Genomic DNA, 21,159 nt, shown 5'->3' with positions numbered 1-21,159 from the left:
CAAGCCATGTTTACCAGAATGAGTACAGGACGGATGGCAAACTATCTGTTCAAGCTCAGGCGCCTGCAGGCTGTCACAGAGGTGCGGTGCATGAAAGAGACTGGGACTTTTTCTTGGCTGACCTCAATGCCAATGAAATGAAGGTGCCTGCCTGCCTGCCTGCCACAACTTGGCTCTCACAATCAGTTGCAAAAAAGAACAAAGCTGCCTCCAGCCAGTGGACAAGTTCACCTATCTGGGCAGTAGCCCCTCTCCATCCACCCTGAGGTCAACGACAGGATCGCCGAGGCCAGCGCTGCTTTCGGGAGAATGAGCCAAGGGGACTCTCCAACGTTATGAAAGATAGACAAACAATGACTCCTTATATCTGTATTAAAGTTCTTGTTGAAAAGGAGCATCGTTGTGTCAACCCAAGCCATTCATAGCATGGGGATTTCTAATGATGATTTCTTTCATTCATATCTCATGATGTGAATATTCTTTGAACCTTTAGCACTGAGGTCAAACGTCCCTGGAGTCCTCATTAGACTTCGCTCCGTTGTAAAATGAGAATACAGAATCATTCATGGAATAATATGGGCTCTGGTGCATTGGCCTATTTGATTTGCATTGGCTCCCTTCACAATTAAGAAGAGAGAACAGAAGAGCAGCAAGTTTGCCCACTTGGATATCTTTGCAGGTGAAAAATGCATACAGCGTAAGGACAAATACGTCATGAGGACACCAAAGGAAGACCATACAAGCACAGGCCCCTCTATTCTACAAGAACTAAATATAGACTTGAGGGAAGAAAGAACAACAGTAGGCAGGAAAGCTAGCTAGGGGCTTGCTTGTGCTGCAAGGAAGAAAAAAAAAAACAAGGTGGAAGGACTGCAAGGGAAGATGAGAGGATCGGAAATGGAGATGAAGCAAAGATCATCTGACCTTTGACCATTCAAATACAATTAAGAATACATTGATGAGGTCCAACCTTGACGGCAAATATTGAGATGGATAAAAAGGGGCTGGATTTTGCGCCTTCTTTCTTATTCCACAAATGCAATATTACTCAATAGTGGAGGCTCATGGAGCATGGAAACTTTTGGACTTGACATCCCCTTTAAGCTGTTAGTGCAGGATTTGGTTTTTTTTTTCCTTCTTATTCCACAAATGCAATATTAATCACAATGCAGCCTGTGTCTAGGATAAAACATATTGCTGTAAAGACGACTTGACATGCCTTTAAGCCGCTTTTGTTCAAATGTGTGCAAGTCTCTCCAGCCAGTACTGTAGTGTCATATTTATTTGACCATGCTGGTTGAGAGAGAGAGAGAGAGAGAGAGAGCGAGAGCGAGAGCGAGGGAGATAGCAGCTTCTGACTGCTGCTCAATAATAGATCAGCCTGCAGAGAGTTCTGTGTGGGACTCGAGAGGTGAAGCCAAGCGGTGACATGAAAAGAGAGACAGACTGAGACAACGCTCCTCTCCTCTTGTCTTCACCAGTAATGATGCCCCAAAAGAAAACTGTAGAGCGCGGTCAGAAACAAGGCTGTTAATTATTCATCTAGGGACTTTCTGGAGAAACTGTCGATGGACAAAAAATAGCCTGTGATAGTGGTGAAGACAAAACGCAAGTGCTTCCTTCTCCTCCTGTATCATTGATTTGTTTTGCCCCCCCCCCTCTCCTTGATGAGGTCATGCAGCATGCTTTATGTTGTCATCACAAACACGCCTGAACAGGCTTTGCTTTACGCCGTCAGTCATTCGATTTCGAGCCAAGGCCTGCAACGCCACGCACACACGCATTCGTTTGTCATCGGATGTTTTCTTCTTGAAAGGCACTGAACATGATGCATCTGGAATTGGGTTAAGGTTAAGTCATTATTGTTATGCCAGACAAAAAAATGAATGCAGTCTTGTCCCACTCAGTTTGTTGAAAAAGACAGCTTGATTGACTTTATTGATCAACAATGCATTACAAGTGTATTGGTTCCAAAAAGATAACATCTACAAACCTGCACTCACCAAACATGTTTTAGGTACACTGAACAGTACACAAAGTATGTATAATACACCCATTTACACGCCGGCATCATAATATACACGAGTGTGCCATTATAGTACAGTGTTATTGGCAATGGCACGCGATGCTTGAATGTTGGCTCGAGTTATTGACATGAAATAACTGCATCCATCCATCCATCCATCCATCCATCCATCCATCCATCCATCCATCCATCCATCCATCCATCCATCGCTCACAAATGTCCCATGGGATGAGCAGTGAGTAGAACAATCCGACTCATCCAAAGGTTTCATCATCATCATCATCCACACAAAGTACAAAAGTCACTTGATTTGCGCATGTGACATGTTCAGGTGCTAAAGAAATGACTGAGCTCCTGTCGAGTGTCGCTATTGCAGCTGAACGGAATGAGACTTTGCCATCGACTGCATTTTGTGCACAACAGGAAGACCTCATTTGAATACATGAGTTGTATACTGTGGCCTGTCTGTTGCTCTTGTGCATGTCCAAAAAAATAAAAATAAATAAATAAATCTTGTATTGAATGCGTCTTTCCCATAGTGTCTGGGCTTCCGAGGATATTTGTGCTGATTTGAACAACAGCACTCTGACTGAATTCTTCAAGTAGGCCAGCCATTGCATGGAAGCTGTGATCTCCTCTTTTCATTATCAAAAGGAGAGAGCAGGAAATGTACGTCAAACTTGGTTGTTCATGTAAACACAGCCGCCGCTCATTGTGAAAAACAGTAATCCCAGTCCTAAAACAAATTGGCAGATAAACAGCCCATATCATAATAGGTAGACATTCTTCAACATGAAGAGAAAGAAGCTGGTCACAGTCTCACTTCATCATGGGTTCTCACTTTTGGTCTTTTGACACAAGAACCATTTCATGTGCTTTTTGGACAGTTTTAGGTTGACACCACTGGTTATTCTTTGGAGATCCCTATTTCCCCCTCCCTAGCATCTTTGTACAATGGCTACTTAAAGTGGCGCTGTCTGTCCTTGAATCACAATGGAAACGGGCTTTTATGCAGGTCAGAGCAGAGCAGAGCAGAGCAGAGCAGGGCTTGGAAAGACCACATGCCTTTTGAACCACTTGAAGAGCTGCTGACCCTGCAAATGTGCATTGAATCACTTCCATCGAGACATTGCGTTGAAACGGAAGCCAGTAGAGAAGAGCAGAGCAGAGTCTGGACCGCGTTGGCGAGGAAGAGGAAGGGAAGGGAGGGGAAGGGATGGCATGGCATGGCATGTACACGTGCAAAAGTAGAGCACACCGCCCTTACCAAAAAACATTGGCCATTAAACAGATTCAGTAGGAGACTGCTCATCCATGTGGCGCCTCAGCGACTGAACACTTTTCAGGATTTTCTTCTGATGTCCGGCAAGAGATACCCCGATCCTTTGGAGGTCTCTGACAACACAAAAAGAAGTGTGAGCTTACGTTGTCAGTCTCAGAAATAGCTCATCAGCAAGAAGAGCAACTGCAATGCGTTACACAGAACGTTTTTTCGTATTCTATTGCACGTTTGCAAATACACTGGAAGAAACTGCAAACAGCAGCCCAAGTAAACATATGGAATACGAGCACAAACAATGGAAAATAGCGCTGCTGGAACCCAAAGGACTAATCATTAGTTGGAAAATAGAGCCATTCATTTGCACCCTGATAACAAAAGGGAGCAGCCAGCCAGCCAGCCAGCCAGCCAGCCAGCCAGCCAGCCAGCCAGCCAGCCAGCCAGCCAGCCAGCCAGCCAGCCAGCCAGCCAGGCAGGCAGGCAAGGGAAAGACGGCGCTGAATGGCAGACAGATGCACGCACGGAGCAGCCAGCCAGGAGCCTACATCCCTCCCTCCCTCCCTCCCTCCCTCCCTCCCTGCCAGATCTCCAGCTAACAAGATGCACGCTTGCTTGACGCATGCCGAGAGGGCGCAGAAAAGAGAAGAAAGACGTACTCGGCCGTGATTTGAGTGACGAGCGGCAAGGAGGTGAAGCCCGATCCAAAGAAGGACTCTCTGTACTGGCTCATCTTCAGTGCAGCCAGCCACTCCTCCACAGAGTTCAAGCGGCTCAGATCTGGAGCACCGCCGTCTAACAAAGGATGATGGGAAGGACTGGCCAAGAGGAGAGATGTCAAGGTGGAAGAAAATGCTGCCATTTCAATGCTTTGACATTTGCCCTCACTCACCCGGGCGCAACATTGTTGCTGGCGGCTTTCAGGGATGCGGGGTTGCGGATCATTTTGTCCAACATGTTGACAACGTCCGGGAACTTTGGTCGAGCGTTCCTGTCTTTTTGCCAGCAGTCAAGCATCAGCTGGTGGAGAACCGTCGGACAATCCATGGGAGCCGGCAGGCGGAAGTCCTGCTCGATGGCATTAATCACCTGGGACATTTTCACAGTAGCTTAGTCAGTGCATCCTCCCAATCATGCAATTTGACGACACTGACTAAGTAGCATTTCTTACAGTGGCATCGAGAGGAGCGAAAAAATACAACCGCTGCTTCATGGAGCAAATAGGAAGAAGCTTCATTAAGCTGCGAGGGCTGGCTAGTCATGGAAAATCAAAAGACACGATTCAAATTCAATTGTTCATTACACTTTTGTTCGACTTGCTCCAAAGTGTTTATTAAGAAATGCAGATGAGTTCAGATATTTCCATTTCCATGCTGCTATACTGTTTGCAACCACAGAGCAAATGAAAAGAAACATTCATCTCGGCCTGCTGTGGTGCCTGATGTCGAGCAGGTACTGTAGCGTTGAATGGACGCTTCCAGATTTGAAACAACAATACAAGATGCGTACGTATTTGCGTACTGTCGTCTCCTAGTGAAAACATTGAGCTGGAAAAGCGACTTTTATCTCCATCCGCCTACTCCGAGGCTCTTCGATAGCATTTGCCTGGAAGCTTTTGAGCTGCCTTTTAAAAAAGCACAAGTCAGACTGCTTAAAATTCATCATGTGAAGTCAGAAGCCGGCGTCAAAATACTCGGAAGACGACCGAACGCCACGGCACGGCGCGGCACGACTGCGGCGGGAATTTGCGCTCAAGGTGAACTCCGAGTGACCCTGACACATTTCTTAAGCTTTGTGTTACCCAAAAATAAAAAAAATAAAAAAATCACTCGACGCATTGCTGTCACTCACTCAAAGTGGCAACATCACAGGTCTGTGGATTCATGATTAATTCATGCTGAACACAGCACCTGTGCTAACCCCACTGACAATTTCAATCCTGTCCCTTCAGTTTGGAAATATTTTGCGGCACGAGCTGCACATATACGTGCGTGCTGTGTGTGTGTGCGTGCGTGCGTGTGCGACTTGTGCAGCGATTCAGGAGGTTCATGCATACTTAATAGGCTCGTTAGCTGCAGCGCTAGCACATCTTTTCCTCATCATTATGCGCTGCCTTTGCCATGATAAAAAGGCCTGTGTCTCTGTCACAGCTCGACTGTAGCGTTCGTTGCATTGCTCCAGGCAGGACAGAATAGAAGAGGCCACGTTGCAACTTACGTCTTGGTTACTCATATCCCAGTAAGGCCTTTCGCCATACGACATGACCTCCCAGGTGACGATCCCGTAGCTCCAAACATCTGAAGCCGACGTGAACTTCCGATAGGCGATTGCCTCTGGGGCCGTCCACCGCACCGGGATCTTCCCCCCCTGAAAAGTGCCATACAGGTCAAGTCTATTTCGCTTTTAAGTCGGAGCCATTTCCAAATGACAAGAGGTGGTAGAAGAAGAAGAAGAAGAAGGCAACACAGAGCACATCATACAGTCATCAATGTAGACTGTGTAAGCGTGTGTGTGTGCATGCATGCACGCGCTCACCAGTGAACTCGTATATGTGGGATCCGAAGTATCTTCCTCCAGATAACGAGACAAGCCAAAGTCAGACACCTTACACACCAGGTTGCTGTTAACCAGGATGTTGCGAGCCGCCAGGTCTCTGTGAACGTAACTCATCTCGGCCAGGTACCTGCGAGCGAGCGAGCGAGCCACGTGATTGATTAGGAATCTCCCGCTCGCTGTAAAAGTGACATGGGATTTGGTGTGTTTTCATTTCCGTCTCATCTTTGCCTGAAATGGGAATGGGATTTAAGGCTCGCCAACCACTACGTACGTCCGTACGTCCGACTGACTGAGTAGAGAGGATTACGGGGCGTTCTTACGGATGCTGCAACTGCCTGTTTGACTTTGCTGATGTGTGCACAACAAATGATGTATGCATCTTTGATCCCCACATCAGAAATGACATTCGACAGAACAACCAAATCATTTCAAAAAAGAAAGAAAGCAGAAGCTTTCATCTGGAATGGCTTGCAATAGCAGAAAGGCCTAAATGCGTGTGCATACCTCATTCCAGAAGCGATGCCTCTCAGCATACCGACCAGCTGGATGACTGGGAATTGCCCGTCGTTTTGCTGCAAGAGCACACACAGCGAGACACCGGTATTATAGAAGGTCTGACAGGTGAAAACACTCAGCGTGCCTAACAAGTACATTGAAGCAAAAGTCAGCAGCAGGTTGGTGGTGCAAAAGGAGCAACGGCTTGCCATCATATGCACAACAAAAGGGGAACCAAACCCAAAAACCTGACGAGACAACGTGGCGCACCTCCACACCCACCACACAAAGCCTTGGAGCTAGTGAATGTGTCAATAGACGAACGGCGAGTCAAAAGAGATCACAGTGTGAGGACTGAGCATCAAATAGTTTTCTTTCGGTTTTTAGCAGTGCCTAGAAAGGGGATCAAACGGATGGACTGACGACCGGACAGACGGGCGGGCGGCCGGCCGGCCGGCCGGCGTGCTGGCAGGAAGAACAGAGCAGGAGCTTATTTCTCTCTTTTGTCTTTTTCTGGAAAAGCAGCTAAGGTCTTCCTTGGCCATCTGTTCCTCAATATGTGTGGATTTCTTTGTGCCTAAGTTTCTTTGACCCAGAAAATCAATCAATGAGTCTATTGCACAGACCTTACTCATGATAGCAATACTAATGATTGGCTGCATTCAAACTTGTACTTGTAAATGCATGTGACTTACTCTGAGAAATGAGTCAAGAGCTCCATTTTCCATGAATTCTGTGATGATCATGGTGGGCCTACTCTTGGTGACCACCCCTTCCAGCCTGATGATGTTTGGTTGGTCAAACTGGCCCATGATGGAGGCCTCAGACAGGAAGTCCCGCCGCTGCCTCTCAGAGTAGCCCACCTTCAGAGTTTTAATGGCAACAGGAATTTCTCTTTTGCCCACAGGCTTTAGTCGCCCTTTGTACACCTCTCCAAATTCTCCTGGAAGACAATAAAGGTGGTTGGGTTTGTTTTTTGTTACAGAGAATATCGTTTTGGATTGTGGCCCAATTCTTAAAAGTCAGAGTCAGAGTCAGCTTTATCACGCACGCGTATGCTCAATGGCTGATATAAAGTGCTGGAATTAGTAGGGCTGAGCACAAATGTGTTGACTCATTGGCAAAGGAGGATGATTGCATGTTTACATTTGTCCATACATGCTAGCTCCCTGAGAGGATTAAGGTTTTGATTGGAATTTTATTTGCTCCGTTTGTCAAAGTTTCACTGTTAGGGTTTGCAGAATCCTGTGTGGTTCTTGCAAAATAAGTTAGAGTGAGCACCACCCAAACATTCGCTTTACTGAAATACAAAAGTACAATTTTATGCAACACATCAACCGCAATTTTCCACAGCAGCAGCAGCAGCAGCAGCAGCATTAACACAACCTGTTATCCTTTGCTGGATGTTCCAGCATAAATGAAAGCAAATTTTCTCGACTTCAAAGCACAGCAAAATAATTGGAATGGCTTGTTCCCTCCCGCCTCGTGCTCACTGACATGTAAAATTGCTTTATTTAGTCGAGTCTTATCTGCTGTTTCAAGTGACAGGCTGTCTCTTGGAAGGTGCAACCAGCGTTGCCAATGTGGCCTCGGAATATATATTGGGAAGACTGTATGTACGCGGTGGAACTCGCCAATATTAAGGCACGAGTCGTTGAAGAAGAAGAAAACAAATACGACACTCGGCGTTGGTGCTCGCGTTAACCAACTCGGTCGGTTCAGGTCTGCGCAGCGTGCTTACCCGAACCGATGACTTCCTCTATCTTGACACACGAGGGATCAATTTCCTTGGCAAACTCCCGAACAGCCTCGTTGGGGTCTTCGTAGGTGAAAGGGTCAATGTATATCTTGACCCCCGGTGAACTGTGACCATCAGACATGGTGGGGAAGGTCACCGTGGGGGTAGGACCACTAAACATGTCACTTCTCAGCCCCACCTCTAATGACACAAAGGAGAAGCACAGCTTTACACTTGAGAAAGAAACTAAAGAAAAACAAAAAAAGCGTCCATATCATCAAACAGCTTCGTGATATGATAGAAAAAAAGTGCGATGGCTCCTACCTCCCTCAGCATTGTACTGCTGCAGCTTGTCACCAAAGGCACTTTCTTTCAACTGCCTTCTCCTAGAGGAAAAAACATTTAGGAATGGACGCAACGTGGGAAGGTGTGCAAATCTTTTCAACTGGCAGGCAGGCAGGCAGGCCAATGGCGTGGCAAAGTGCATTTGGTTTTAGGGGTGAATCACCTGGTACATATGATGACGATGGCTACCAGAGAAACGATACAAACTCCGCCTACTAAGGAGCCTGCAATCAAGGAGAGCTGCTGTCCAAGGTCTGACTTGAACTCCTCTGCAAAAATATCCAAATGGGGTTCATTCAATCGTTGCACTGAATTGTTGGAACCCTAATATTAATATGTATGAATAAAGAATGTTGGTTAGGTAAATTGACACATTTGCAGACTGATTTTCAATCTGGCCAAAGCTCTCATGTGCCATGATTGTGCATGCATATCCCACTCCCTCCTCCTCCGCACGCGGGTAGGCACACACCTCCACAGCACTTGAGCAGCACACCCATCCATCCATCCATCCATCCCTCCATCCATCCATCCCTCCATCCATCCACTTACCATCAGGGAGCGTTTGGAAGAGCATCTCTTTACTGTAGGCTCCGTAGCCGGCCACGGTGCGAGCCCTGACCTTGACCACGTAGCCGGTACCCGGCCTCAGCCCCTCCAGAATCACACCGGGGGTCCGGCTCCAAACTAGCGAACTGTTGGACTCTGACGGTTGAGACTGCAGAGGAAGGAAGGAAGGAAGGAAGGAAGGAAGGAAGGAAGGAAGGAAGGAAGGAAGGAAGGAAGGAAGGAAGGAAGGAAGGAAGGAAGGAAGGAAGGAAGGAAGGAAGGAAGGAAGGAAGGAAGGAAGGAAGGAAGGAAGGAAGGAAGGAAGGAAGGAAGGATATTGGCTGAACCTTCCATCCCATCCCATCCCATCCCATCCCATCCCATCATGGCCTTCATGCTTTGGCGTATGTCCTGGCCTGGAACGTATGTATGTATGCATGTATGTATGTATCTGCAAAGAGCAGAGACTCTGCGTGACAAATTGCTAAATGGTAGCCTTGCCAAAGCAGCTTGCCTGCACATGCTAGTACAGCTGATAACTGGGATTCAGAATTTCTGCTTTGGAAAGTGATATTCAGATATTTCAAAAACTCCCTTAGTAGCAGTCTTTGACCTCATTTGCATGGAATGTTCATCTTCGATGTGTGCACCTCTTTTTTTTTTTTTTCCTTTGATAGAGCTATTCGTGGTTGTTTTCGAATCATTTGCAAGCCATCACAACGGTCCTCCAGGATACACCTCATTTGTCTATTTGAAAATCCAATTGGAGCCCGCTCCACAAATATTGCTGTGGCCCTTTTCTCCAGTTTGATATTCAAGATAGAATTCCAAAGAGTCCATATGGACACGTTTATCTGAAAAACCTCGGTTTCCATTAGCGCCCATCTTGTTGATAACATATCAGAAGCCAGCGCCCAGGGCGAGTCGGTTCGAACCCAACTAGACCGACCCCACGCTAGCGCTCTGCTTCCAAGTAGGCTCACTATTTTGGTGAGGAATTCGAAAAAGGGGAAAAGATGATAGAGATGATGTCACGATGGCAAGAAAGATGGGGGTGGAGATCATACCGGATGAATACAAAAGGCCGAGAAGACGGAGGGAAAAAGAGAATATCAACAAAATAAGCCTTGGGGATGTAGAATGAGCTCAAAGCAATTCCGGCTCCAATATAAATGACGACCAGTGCCAGAAAAACAACAATACATGGAAGCCTTTATTGTTCCAGCTTGTCTTTACGCATGACATAATTGAGCAAAGAATTCCTTCCAAACGGAAGCGGATACAAATGAAAAATGAGGGCATATGCTTGCCGATAAAGGTTTATCTGTGAAAAATTAACAATTACAAAATTGGAAGTGACCACAGAAATTGGGTCTTCATGTGAGGGGGGGGCTGCAAGGTTAGGCTGGCCCCCATCTGGGATGGAAGGTCTGGTACCCAGAGATAAGCAAGAGGGAAAAAAAGAATCCTTCCACTCTGTGCCATATTACATTTGTGGAATTCAAACCTCGTTCGTTATCTCCAAGAGTGACGGCGAACGGATGAGGAAGTAAGGAGGGCTTGACCAGGTGGAAATGGAGAAGAGAGAAATGACATTGTCATCAATGAATTGAAAAAGAACAAGCAGCCAGTCAAACGATAATTAAACATTCAACCGTGCTTTTGACAGCTTGCCGCTAGTTTCTCTTGCTTTTTTTTTCAAATTGATCCGCTTTGTTGGCAGTAGGAACATTTGGTTCTAACGTCTTACCTCATTAAACGTATGAAATGAAATCAAGCACAAACGTTTGACCACTCCATATTGCCTGTTTACGGTCGTGTGGATTTCTTTTGTTTGAGTGTTTTGCTTCTTCAGAGCCACCTCAAAGGTCCTTTCCACAACTAACGTAGCATGCCTTGGTTCATTCTTATTTTGCTTGAAGCCTAAATGCTTGTGCACTTTGGAAGATGGAGGTCATGCCAGCTTTGCTTCCTGGAGTGCATCTTGAACACATTCAATCACATCCCTTTCAGCTTGTGCACATGAAAGTGAGAAGACATCCAAGCAAGCAGCTCAATATGTTCCTAACTGTGTGTGGCTTTCTTAATGAAATTCAAATCTATGAAGAGAGCCATAATCAAATGCAATCCATCACTTGAAGAAGCATTCCCTTTTAGCTCCAATAGCCGAGTTCATATTACACTTTGGCACTGCATACTGAAGCCATCAAATATCAGCTAATGATAATGAACTAAATACTAGCCAAATATGACAGACAGACAGACAGACTGTATACATCTGATCACGACGTAGTATGTTGTCAGAGCTCCGACAAGAGATAAGAGGAGCCCTTACGCACAGCGAGTCATATAATCGTCAATGAGCGTATTCAAAGTTATTTGTTTTTTTTCTCTACATGCCAGTAGAGGAGTGACGGCTTATTTGTTTCAGCAATGACATGATGGCAAGTTCAAATGAGCCAGCTGCGTTTGGGTCTTTTGCTTGTCCCCATTTGATTGATTGTAACGGATCGGCAGGAGTGAGCGGTACGGACATACCTGATCATAGTATCGGATCTCGTAGTCCAGGATGATTCCATTGGGCTGTTCAGGGGGCGGCCACGACAAGGAGAAACTGCGGCAGGTTGAGCTCACTTGGTGCATTGTGTGTACCGCGGAGGGAGCTGTTCAAATGCACGCACAAGTGCACACAACAATGATGCAAAGACCTCAACCAAGATGTTCTGCGCTTGCCACTAATGGGGAAGCCAGATCCTGCTTTTAAGAGCCAGCCACTGGCTCTTGGCCATGGTGTAATATTCATGTTTATGCTTTTGTTGCTGGGATTTTTACGTTGCATGACATGGAATAGAAACACCTCGTGGCTGGCTGTGTGTGCATGAGAAACAAAGGCAATTAAAAAAAAAAACAAAAACATTCTAACAATTACTTATTGAGAAAGAATGAGCCTGGGATAGTGGAGATGAGCTGCCAGAACATTTCATTTGAAATTGACTCCAGTCTGTCTCAATAAAGGCTTGATGGCTGACTGTGAGAAGGAGGGTAGGGCCAGGCAGGCGTCAAAGAGAACAAGAACTAAGAGGAAGGCAGTGAAGGCACAATGAAAGCTGCCAGAACATGTTTTATGAATTAAAAGGCTGCAGCTCCATTCCAATCCCCCCCTCAGCCATCCCTTACGCGCATAATCCACATTGCCCCAGGGTATGATTACACACACCCCACAGATGGCCACACACACGCACACACACACAATGCTTTTGCACTCACCAGCTTGATTGGTTGTAATGTTGATTGACACCTGATGGGCGGGATGAGGGCTCTTATTGGAAACTCCATTTACTGCCTGTAGAATAGCAATGGGGTAGAACATGATAAACACATTTTCCAATCCAAGCACTCTAGTGCATCATTTTGCTTGAAATAAATAACAAAACTCAGCTTTGTACAATTAAACTAACAGCACGTTTACCATTTACGCCATTATTGTCAGAAATGTTTTGAGCCAGGGCGACCAAATGCAGCTTGAACCAGGATTCATTGAAGGGAAAAGAAGGAAGGAAGGAAGGAAGGCAGGTTGGTTGGTTGGTTGGTTGGGAGATAGTCCCAAGACACAGACGGGAGAGAGACTCACGGCCAGCAAACAGACAGACCGACCGACCGACCGAAGTCCACTTGGACAATTCTGACCGTGAGCCTCCAGACAGAGCGAGGGAATACCAGACGACAGGAACACTGGGCGCGGACAGGGACGGAACACAACAGTAGACACCGACAAGTAGGAACACGCCGACGGCCAGGGTTTAAATACATGAGACCACGAGACGGAGCAGGTGACAGACATGACGGTGACGAAGGAAGGGGTGCGGCTGAGGCCGGCCAACCGGCCGGCCGGCCCAGCGCGCTCTGACACAGGCGTGACAATTATCGAATACACTGCTTGCTGTATTAAAGGCTTGATGTCTTGCTACATGGTGCCACGAAACAAACCTCGATGTCAAAGACGTACGAGGTGTGGGCTCGCAGCTTGCTGATTTCCACCTTGGTTCCTTTTAAGCCCCTCCGAGCCGGAACGTAGGCCACGCTGTCGTCACACGGCTGACACAGCCGTCGCTCGCGACTGTGACAGCGCTGGCACAACACGTTGTAGGTCAAGTCTTGGCGATGACCCACGTCGCGCGGCGGCTGCCACTCCAGTTGCACCCACGTCTGGTTAACGACCGAGACCAAGTTACGAGGACCTGAAGGGACGCCTGGAGAAGGAGCAAGATTGGGAAGAAAAAAAAAAATCGTTGGAAACCAGATTTTTTCTTCCATGAGCATCCATTTATGCGCATGCTGCCTGGCTGCCTGGCTGGCTGGCTGGCTGCCCAGTCGATGAGCTGTATGTCAGATATGTTAGTGCGTGAGAAGACTCACATTTAGGCCAAATGAGGTCATTTGACCAACTTGCTGACTCAAATCATTTGCATGCAAGTGAAACCAGGGGAAGGGGACAGCAGAATGCGCCATCGTTTCTTTCCTCAGTCTGGAATTTGACTTTTCCAACGGCCAAGGAGTTCAGCAGTGAAAGTGAACTGTCCATGAACCGGCTTTGAAATTCCTGAAAAACCATGGAGTGCTATCTAGGTCAGCGAGGACGTGCACATCTGAACAAATTGCCCATTCTTTGCATTGTCAATGGGCTACAAAAGGCATTTGGGCTGCAGAATCCCAATATATCTATATAGATATATATAGATATATATCTATATATCTATATATATATACACACACACACACATCGACTTCCATCCTGCACGCACGCCCTCATACGCAAGTGTTGGAAGCTGGAGGAGAGCACAATGTGACTGGCTGCAGAGACAGACTGAAATGATTCACGTCTCAACCTACTTCCACCACGTCTCAGCGGAGCTGCGATAGAGAGTGCCTTTCCAAGGCTGCTCCTCGTCTTGCACAGCAATGCAGCCACACATATTCACTTCAATGAAAGGCCAGTGGAATGGGACGTGCACATTTTAATCACACATGGCCTCTTGAAATGTCCCTTCATACATTTTGGATGCTGATTTGAAATGTGTTTCTTTTTTTGCACATGAGGTCATTGGGATATTTTCCATTGTTTTCAAATTTAGTAAGACGTGGGATGAGCCGGTACCGCGGAGAGAGAGAGACTTACTGGTGCACAGGTCGTGCGGCTTGTCCATATCGCCCCGATAGTAGCCATTGCGACAAGCGCAAAGGGAGGCCGCTTCGATGGTGGAGCGGCTGTTGAGCGGACATTGCTGACATAATCCGGGCCCCTGGGATGATTTAAAGGTGCCCTGCGGACAAGCTGCCGGCAAATTGGAAATGGTGAGATGAAATCGACAAAGTTGGCAAACAGCAGTTTGTAAGTCCAACTATGTACTCCAACTATGTCGCGGCAGCCTTTGCTTTTTCTTTTGCTCTTTTCGATGTATTTACCAAAGTATCCCATGAAACGGACAACCAAGTGGAAAGGAATGTGGCCAGTTGGAAAGCGCTTCACCTCTCTGTTAGAGTCAGTACAATCTTGTTGCGTAAATTGTGAAACGCCTAACCTAGCGCATTTGCTCTATCGGTCTGCCTGCGCCAGGATCAATATGGCGTCATAGAAAAAGAAGATGAAGCAAAAGCCACGACGGTAACCTCGCTCATCAGTGCATTTGAGCAAAAGTGAGTGGCGCTTCATGCAAACCCCTGAGTGAGGAATTACGGCAGCTTTAGTGACTTTGACCAACTGACTGATTCAGCTTAGTGACTTTGACCGATTCATTCTTCACACGAGACCTTAAAATGCTTCTGTTATCTACCACTTTCCCTTTTGCTTACTGTCCTACGAGATCTCTCGTGGTTGGTACAGAAGTCATTTGCACTTTCCTAATTAGTATGGGATGAAAAAGACTCACTTAGCATTTCACCACACATGTACAGGAACACACACTAAGAGAAATGTGCACAAACACACACACACACAATGGATTAGTCTCAAAAGAAAATGAGGGGAACTCCTTGAAGGAGGAAATGGGGAAAGAGGGCAGATAAAAAGGCAGTGCAAATGAGAAACACAAGAGGATGACGAGTATTTCGGTGCCAAGGCTGCGCTGGGGTGGGGTGGGGTGGCTTACTTCCTTCAGCAAAAATACATCTGAGAATGTGTCTGCGCTTGTGATTATTCATTCATAAGCAGAAAAACTGGATTTTCGGGGGAGCGTTCATATTGAAATGACTCTCCTCTGCTCTCCGCCGCCGCCGCCAGCCTTGAGAGGCGCATGCATCACTGATGATGCTTAATGGAGCAAGCAGCGACTTCAAAGATAATACTGTCGGTGCTAGCGTGCTTGTTAGCACGTCTGCTTCAAAGCCTTGGGAGGAAATATCATCTTTGTGGGGAGTGGACATGCGTTCCCTGTCCTGTTTAGAATCCCAATCAGAATCCCCTTTACCAAGCGTAGAAAGGCGCAAGGAATTGACCTCCCTCCCATTTTTTCCAGGCACATTTGGGAGCTATCCAATCAAAAGAAAGATTCACCTCTGCACAAGTTGTCACTGTCTGGTTCATAACCCGCCTTACAGCTACAGCTGCCAATGGGTACCATCCACTCGCCATCGCCGTTACAGTAAAGTTTGATGGGCACATCCACTTCCTCTGCATTGGGGACGCAGCTTCCTCGAGCAATGACAAGCGACGTGGATTCTGCTCCGGTCAGCGTCTGCACGTAAAAAAAGAAATAAATAAAAAACGGTGAAAACACAGTTCTCCAAAGGATGTCAACCAAAGACAATTCCAAAGAGCAACCGGGTGCGTTCCGTACCTCTGGAAAGTAAGCAAAGTTCTGAACGATGCTGGGGCATTTTTTGTAGAAAACCCGGACAGCAAGAAGGGACATACAAGCTCCCAGATCCTGGAAAGCCAAATGGAAGCCTTTTCCTTTGGACAGTGGGCCAAAACTCCGAACTTCTGTGTTCACCTTCATTAACCTGCCGCCAAAATCCACTTGGGAGAAACTCTCATCTGCTGCGATGGTGTCCACCTATTGTAGCGGAAGACACGAGCAGGAAAAGCAGTAAGATCCCATCTTTGTGTGTCTTGGCATGTGAAGAAATTGACAATAAAGCAGACTTGGACTTTTTGGAGCACTTGCGTTGTTATTTGCATGAGCTTTTAGCCGCATGGGTTAGGGCTTCCCAAGCGACGCGTCACTTCAAAAGCGAGCGTGGTGTGGTGAAGACTTAGACAGACTTTATTGTCATTTTGTAAACACTCAGTGTACATAAAACAAGAGACAGCTCAGCTTCCGGCCCTCCGCCGTAAGCTTTGAAATAGCTTACCTTGAGAAAGGGGGCATTGGCCCAATATTCCACCCCTCGGACGGCCTCTGACACGGCCCTGTCTGTTTCCAAATAGTAGAGGTTGAACGTCTCTTTGCAGGAGCCAAGGACACTGGGGATGGAGGCGCAGTCTCGTACAGTGAAGCGGATCTCCACGTAGATTCTCAGCGCCGCCCTTCTGTCAATGTAGGTGGTGAGGAGCCAGTTGTTCTGGCTGGCCTCAAACACATTGCACACTTGATACGTCCTGATGGTGTTGAGGTTCTCGTCGTAGCCGCTCACCTCCTCCCACTGGGATGGATGGATGGAATAATGGATGGATGGATGGCAAAATGGGAGCAGGCAGATGGGAGAAGCAAAATGCTTAGCCACTTGACTCAAACTTGCTCTAGATTGAAGCCAGTTCTCTTCATCTGCATATTTTGTCTTGCTGCTCGGCGCTGCACCGGGTTGTGCAGCTATTAACAGCGACACACAGGGAGGCTGCGATCCAGCGTGCCGCCCGCCGACTCCCCATTCGGTATGGATTTATTATTCATATATTTGGGGGGAAAAAAAAACAGCCTGCCTCTGGTGGTTCCCTAGTGCCAAGATTTCATATAGTAGAAATCCAAAAGCCGTGTGTCTGTAGGTTGCACTTTTTGATATTTTCATCTGACCCCACTCCATTGAAATATTGGATTGTTTGACGATGAATCAACAGCTATATTTGTCGTGTCAATATCGGGATCCTCCAAACGATTATTGCGAGTGGTTTTTTTTCGGACATTGACCTGTCTTTTGGCATGATTGCAATCGTGTTAATCCTGTTTCATCTCAATGTTAGATCATTCTAAAGTGTATTCAAACGATTCAGCCTGCGTTCAGCACACAAGCGCACTCATGCTCACGTATCCATCTGCCAAAGAAAGCCAAAATGCTCATACTCCATTGGCAGGGAATGATATCCAGCCCAGTTCAGCTGTTGCTGTCCTTGTATCCATCACTGTATCTGGAAGACAACAAATAAGGACAGAAAGGCCCATTAGGAATAAATACGTATCCGTATCATCCGAGCAAAATCCACCGTATCCCCTTGTCCATGTAAAAAGCTCTTTCCATTCGAGTATTTTGAAGCCAATCCATTTGCTTCCAAACGGCACTCATACGTACGTTGTGCATCACCCAAGCCCCCGACAAGCAAGCTTTGGAAGTAAAACACGGCGAGAGAACGACATCACACTGAGAGGCGGGCGGCGGGCCGCAGGCAAACAAGCGGCTCGCTCGATTCCTCCTGCTCGTGCATTTGTTCATGCTGTCTGTCACCCTGCTTCTCATTATCTCCCTTCCTCCTCACAGCCTCCCCAACTTCCCTCGTCTCTTTGATCCACCTCCCTTCACTTTGGGTCTTTCTTTTTTTTTGGTCAGTGAGCCCGCGTAATTACAGCAGAATCTGCTTTTTTTTTGGAGAATGAAGGTCATTTGGGGAAATGAAATAAATGCTTGTCGCGCCCAATGTATTCCACTATCAGAAATGGCTTATTCAAACAAACAATTGTCACCATCCAATTTGTAGCTTCGGTGCACATTCACTGGTGTCTTGTCAACAAACATCCCATGACAGAAATGCAGCTGCTTTGCTATTCGTTCAGTTGTCGGTATTCGCCTTGGCCATTCATTCCTAAGGTCTTTGTTGTTGCTCTACAAAATTCATGGGCCATTGATTCACGGTACAATTTCAACAGAAGAAATAGTACTACAATTGTCAAAGAGGGTTCTGAATTCAGGGCTTGCTTAAGCACCAAGGTCTTCAGTGTGAAAGGATCAAAGTTGCAACTTTTGATCACGGTGCTTCAAATCAGCGCTTTGAAATCAATGTCAGCCATTGTGCACAAGTGTTACACGGGCACATCTGCGTGGGCTAGTGGGAAGGTCGTTTCCATTTCTTTGTGTGTCTTGGCATGTGAAGAAATTGACAAGAAAGCAGACTTTGAAAAGGCGCAATACTGGAAAGAAGGCGGGTCCACCGATTGCAGAGCCGGATCAATCATTTTTAATAAGCGGCCCGGCCCTGGAGAACACGGATGGGACTGCTCCAAATACGTATTGCCTTGTTCAAAAGAGGATGAAATAGGCCATTGCGTGCAGAGCTCCTCTTTTGTATGGAATGAATCATCAAGGTGCAAGCCTGACACTCGGGGGTGGCTCGTTTCTTCGACCAAAATGGAGCCCGTTGGGTGGATTGCATACCAAGTGCCACTTTAGCCCTTGCGTGTGTTTATTAGGCAAGTGGAATGGCATAGCAAGGCGCCGTCAGCCACACGGCACCTCTTCCTCCAAGCCGCGTGCACACGCAAACTCGGTGATGTGCTGAGCGGAAATAGACCTATACCGACTGCATTTTCATGTGCCCTAATGGGGGAGCCTTGCCAGAGTCTGTCATTACACACATCATTAGAACACCACAGAGGATTTGGCTCACACTTTTATTTCAGACAGCAGCAGCAGCAGCAGGAAGATGAGCAAAAACCACGGGCGGCTGCTGCTGCTGCTGCTTCTGCTGCTTCTGCTGCTGCTGCTGCTGCTGCACCCAGGGATGGCTGGAAGAAACCAGGACACGTACATACAACTCATGAAACAAATAGAAATTCCTCAGATAAACAGTGGTGCAATGGCTTGGTTTACTCTTAGCAATAATGCCATAACTGAAAATGTTGGTCATAAATAATGGTGATATCTTCATCCTCACCACCAGGGTGGCGGGCGGATGTGTCAGCTTTGGGCAGCAGGCGAGGAACACCCTGCAGCGGTGGTCGCCAGCAATCGCAGGGCACAAACAGACAAAGCACCATTCGCACTCAAACTTTGACTTTGCTCAACCATCTATGTATTTAGAGTGTGGGAGGAAAAATGCTGATATGACGTATTTCAATCTTGGTCAACTGTTTGTTTCCAAATCATCTGTAGGACGGCCAAGAAAAGGAAAGCTCCCTCAAATAGCAAAAACAAAGCAAAACAGCAAAAGGTATGAGATGACCTAGTTGCTGTTGAATGAATGGCAGCACTCCAGGCTGCCGCCGCCGCCGCCGCCGCCGCCGCCGCCACTCTACTCGACTCAACGTTGCCTTAATTACGTTTTGAAATCAACAACCATACATCATATTCACAATAAAGGATGAAGTTGTCATCTTCAATTTGGAACATGAAGCTTTTAGAATGGATAGCTACAAATTGCATTGTGGGTAGACTTGATCAACAAACGTAAACTACTTTAAATGTCAGTGTTCTCTCCAGTCGTACAAGCATAACGTTTTCAATTGCAATGTTGGCTGATTTGTCATCACAGAAGCTGCAGGTTACCATTCTCCTTTTGAATCTCAAGGTGGCATCTCTAATATTAGACAAAGCTTCAGTGCATTCCATGTTAGGCTTTGCTCGTATTGGACTTACTTTATTTCAACACATAAACCATGAGCAATGCCTACCTGCCTGCCTGCCTGCCTGCCTGCCTGATCATAGGCTGCACTGCAGTTTTACACCAACCTAAGCAAAAGAAATAAACAGCGATTCCCCCCCCCCCAGTCTTATCTTTATAAGGAAATACAGTTTCATAAAGCTGTCATCAGACTGTGTGTTGGGACCAGTGTGCGCATCCACATTAGAGGGGACAAACAACATTATGGGAATGAAAGGAACATTTGTCTAATTACTGCTTGCTTGAAAAAACATTGAACAACATGATGGGCTGAAAGTTGCAATGTCACTGCTTTGCTTTACTTTGCAGAATCAAATGAGACATCATCATCTTACAACGGAATAGGTTGAAGTGTCAAATGAGTAGCGTGTAATTGCAAATTGCTGACAGACGAGAGAAAATGCGCTGCTACCTACCTTCCACTGCACACACGGAAGAAGTGATGAAGCCCAGAAGAACGCCCGTCAAAGTGGGCAGCATGACTCCAAAGAGTATCCGCCAGTCCTCTCCCATCGTCGCAAGCAATATCCCGCTCATGCACTGCTGACGACTCCGCACATCGCCAACGAGAGAAACGCTTGCTTGCTTGCACGGACGGCCGTGCATAGAAGGCTGACGGATGCTGGGATGCGCTGCTGCTGCTGCGTGGGAGGGAGGGAGGGAGCTAGGGAGCTAGGGAGCTAGGGAGGAAGGAAGGAAGGAAGGAAGGAAGGAAGGAAGGAAGGAAGGAAGGAAGGAAGGAAGGAAGGAAGGAAGGAAGGAAGGAAGGAAGGAAGGAAGGAAGGAAGGAAGGAAGGAAGGAAGGAAGGAAGGAAGGAAGGAAGGAAGGAAGGAAGGAAGGAAGGAAGGAAGGAAGGAAGGAAGGAAGGAAAAAAGGAAGGAAGGAAAAAAGGAAGGAAGGAAAAAAGGAAGGAAGGAAGGAAGGAAGGAAGGAAGGAAGGAAGGAAGGAAGGAAGGAAGGAAGGAAGGAAGGAAGGAAGGAAGGAAGGAAGGAAGGAAGGAAGGAAGGAAGGAAAGAAGGAAGGAAGGAAGGAAGGAAGGAAGGAAGGAAGGAAGGAAGGAAGGAAGGAAGGAAGGAAGGAAGGAAGGAAGGAAGGAAGGAAGGAAGGAAAAAAGGAAGGAAGGAAAAAAGGAAGGAAGGAAGGAAGGAAGGAAGGAAGGAAGGAAGGAAGGAAGGAAGGAAGGAAGGAAGGAAGGAAGGAAGGAAGGAAGGAAGGAAGGAAGGAAGGAAGGAAGGAAGGAAAAAAGGAAGGAAGGAAAAAAGGAAGGAAGGAAGGAAGGAAGGAAGGATTCTCCTCTCCTCTCTTCTCCTCTCCTCTCCTCTCCCACTTGTGACATTACCGCCTCTCCAACACTTTTGTGGCCTATCA

General features: G+C 46.9%; 1 protein-coding gene across 4 annotated transcripts; it reads right to left on the bottom strand.

The window, feature by feature from the left end:
* Positions 1-1,907: 1,907 nt before the first annotated feature.
* On the bottom strand, positions 1,908-21,126 carry LOC133167390 (ephrin type-B receptor 1-like). Of its 4 annotated transcripts, XM_061298159.1 has the most exons (22): positions 20,206-21,124; positions 17,262-17,326; positions 16,336-16,626; positions 15,819-16,037; positions 15,536-15,716; positions 14,162-14,317; positions 12,973-13,235; positions 12,253-12,328; positions 11,524-11,648; positions 10,493-10,544; positions 9,849-9,967; positions 8,989-9,154; positions 8,600-8,705; positions 8,416-8,477; positions 8,095-8,292; positions 7,049-7,296; positions 6,363-6,430; positions 5,838-5,985; positions 5,520-5,669; positions 4,195-4,391; positions 3,962-4,120; positions 1,908-3,421 (listed from the first exon to the last, which is right to left on the bottom strand). In XM_061298159.1, exons 1-22 carry the CDS (start codon positions 20,393-20,395, stop codon positions 3,310-3,312), a joined length of 3,351 nt encoding a protein of 1,116 aa, XP_061154143.1. In that variant the 5' UTR covers positions 20,396-21,124; the 3' UTR covers positions 1,908-3,309. The 4 variants fall into 4 exon arrangements, with proteins under 4 accessions (XP_061154143.1, XP_061154144.1, XP_061154146.1 ...); XM_061298160.1 differs by lacking the exons at positions 9,849-9,967; positions 10,493-10,544 and having other exon boundaries at positions 20,206-21,123; XM_061298162.1 differs by lacking the exons at positions 1,908-3,421; positions 3,962-4,120; positions 4,195-4,391; ... (7 more) ...; positions 8,989-9,154; positions 10,493-10,544 and having other exon boundaries at positions 9,833-9,967; positions 20,206-21,126.
* Between the last annotated feature and the right edge of the window lie 33 nt (positions 21,127-21,159).

Source organism: Syngnathus typhle, linkage group LG14 (genome assembly GCF_033458585.1).
Source record: "Syngnathus typhle isolate RoL2023-S1 ecotype Sweden linkage group LG14, RoL_Styp_1.0, whole genome shotgun sequence".
NCBI lineage: Eukaryota > Metazoa > Chordata > Actinopteri > Syngnathiformes > Syngnathidae > Syngnathus > Syngnathus typhle.
The sequence above is the reverse complement of the archived record's forward strand: the minus strand, read 5'-3'. Positions and strand labels throughout refer to the sequence as shown.

What these genes read in the sequence shown, in the direction of transcription:
- LOC133167390 (XM_061298159.1), bottom strand. Translation starts at nt 20,395, where the DNA reads ATGCACGGCCGTCCGTGCAAGCAAGCAAGCGTTTCTCTCGTTGGCGAT. An exon ending in TATCATTCCCTGCCAATGGA is followed by an intron (nt 16,627 to 17,261) that starts GTATGAGCATTT and finishes CATCCATCCCAG; the next exon opens with TGGGAGGAGGTGAGCGGCTA. An exon ending in CTTCCAAACGCTCCCTGATG is followed by an intron (nt 8,706 to 8,988) that starts GTAAGTGGATGG and finishes ATATTTTTGCAG; the next exon opens with AGGAGTTCAAGTCAGACCTT.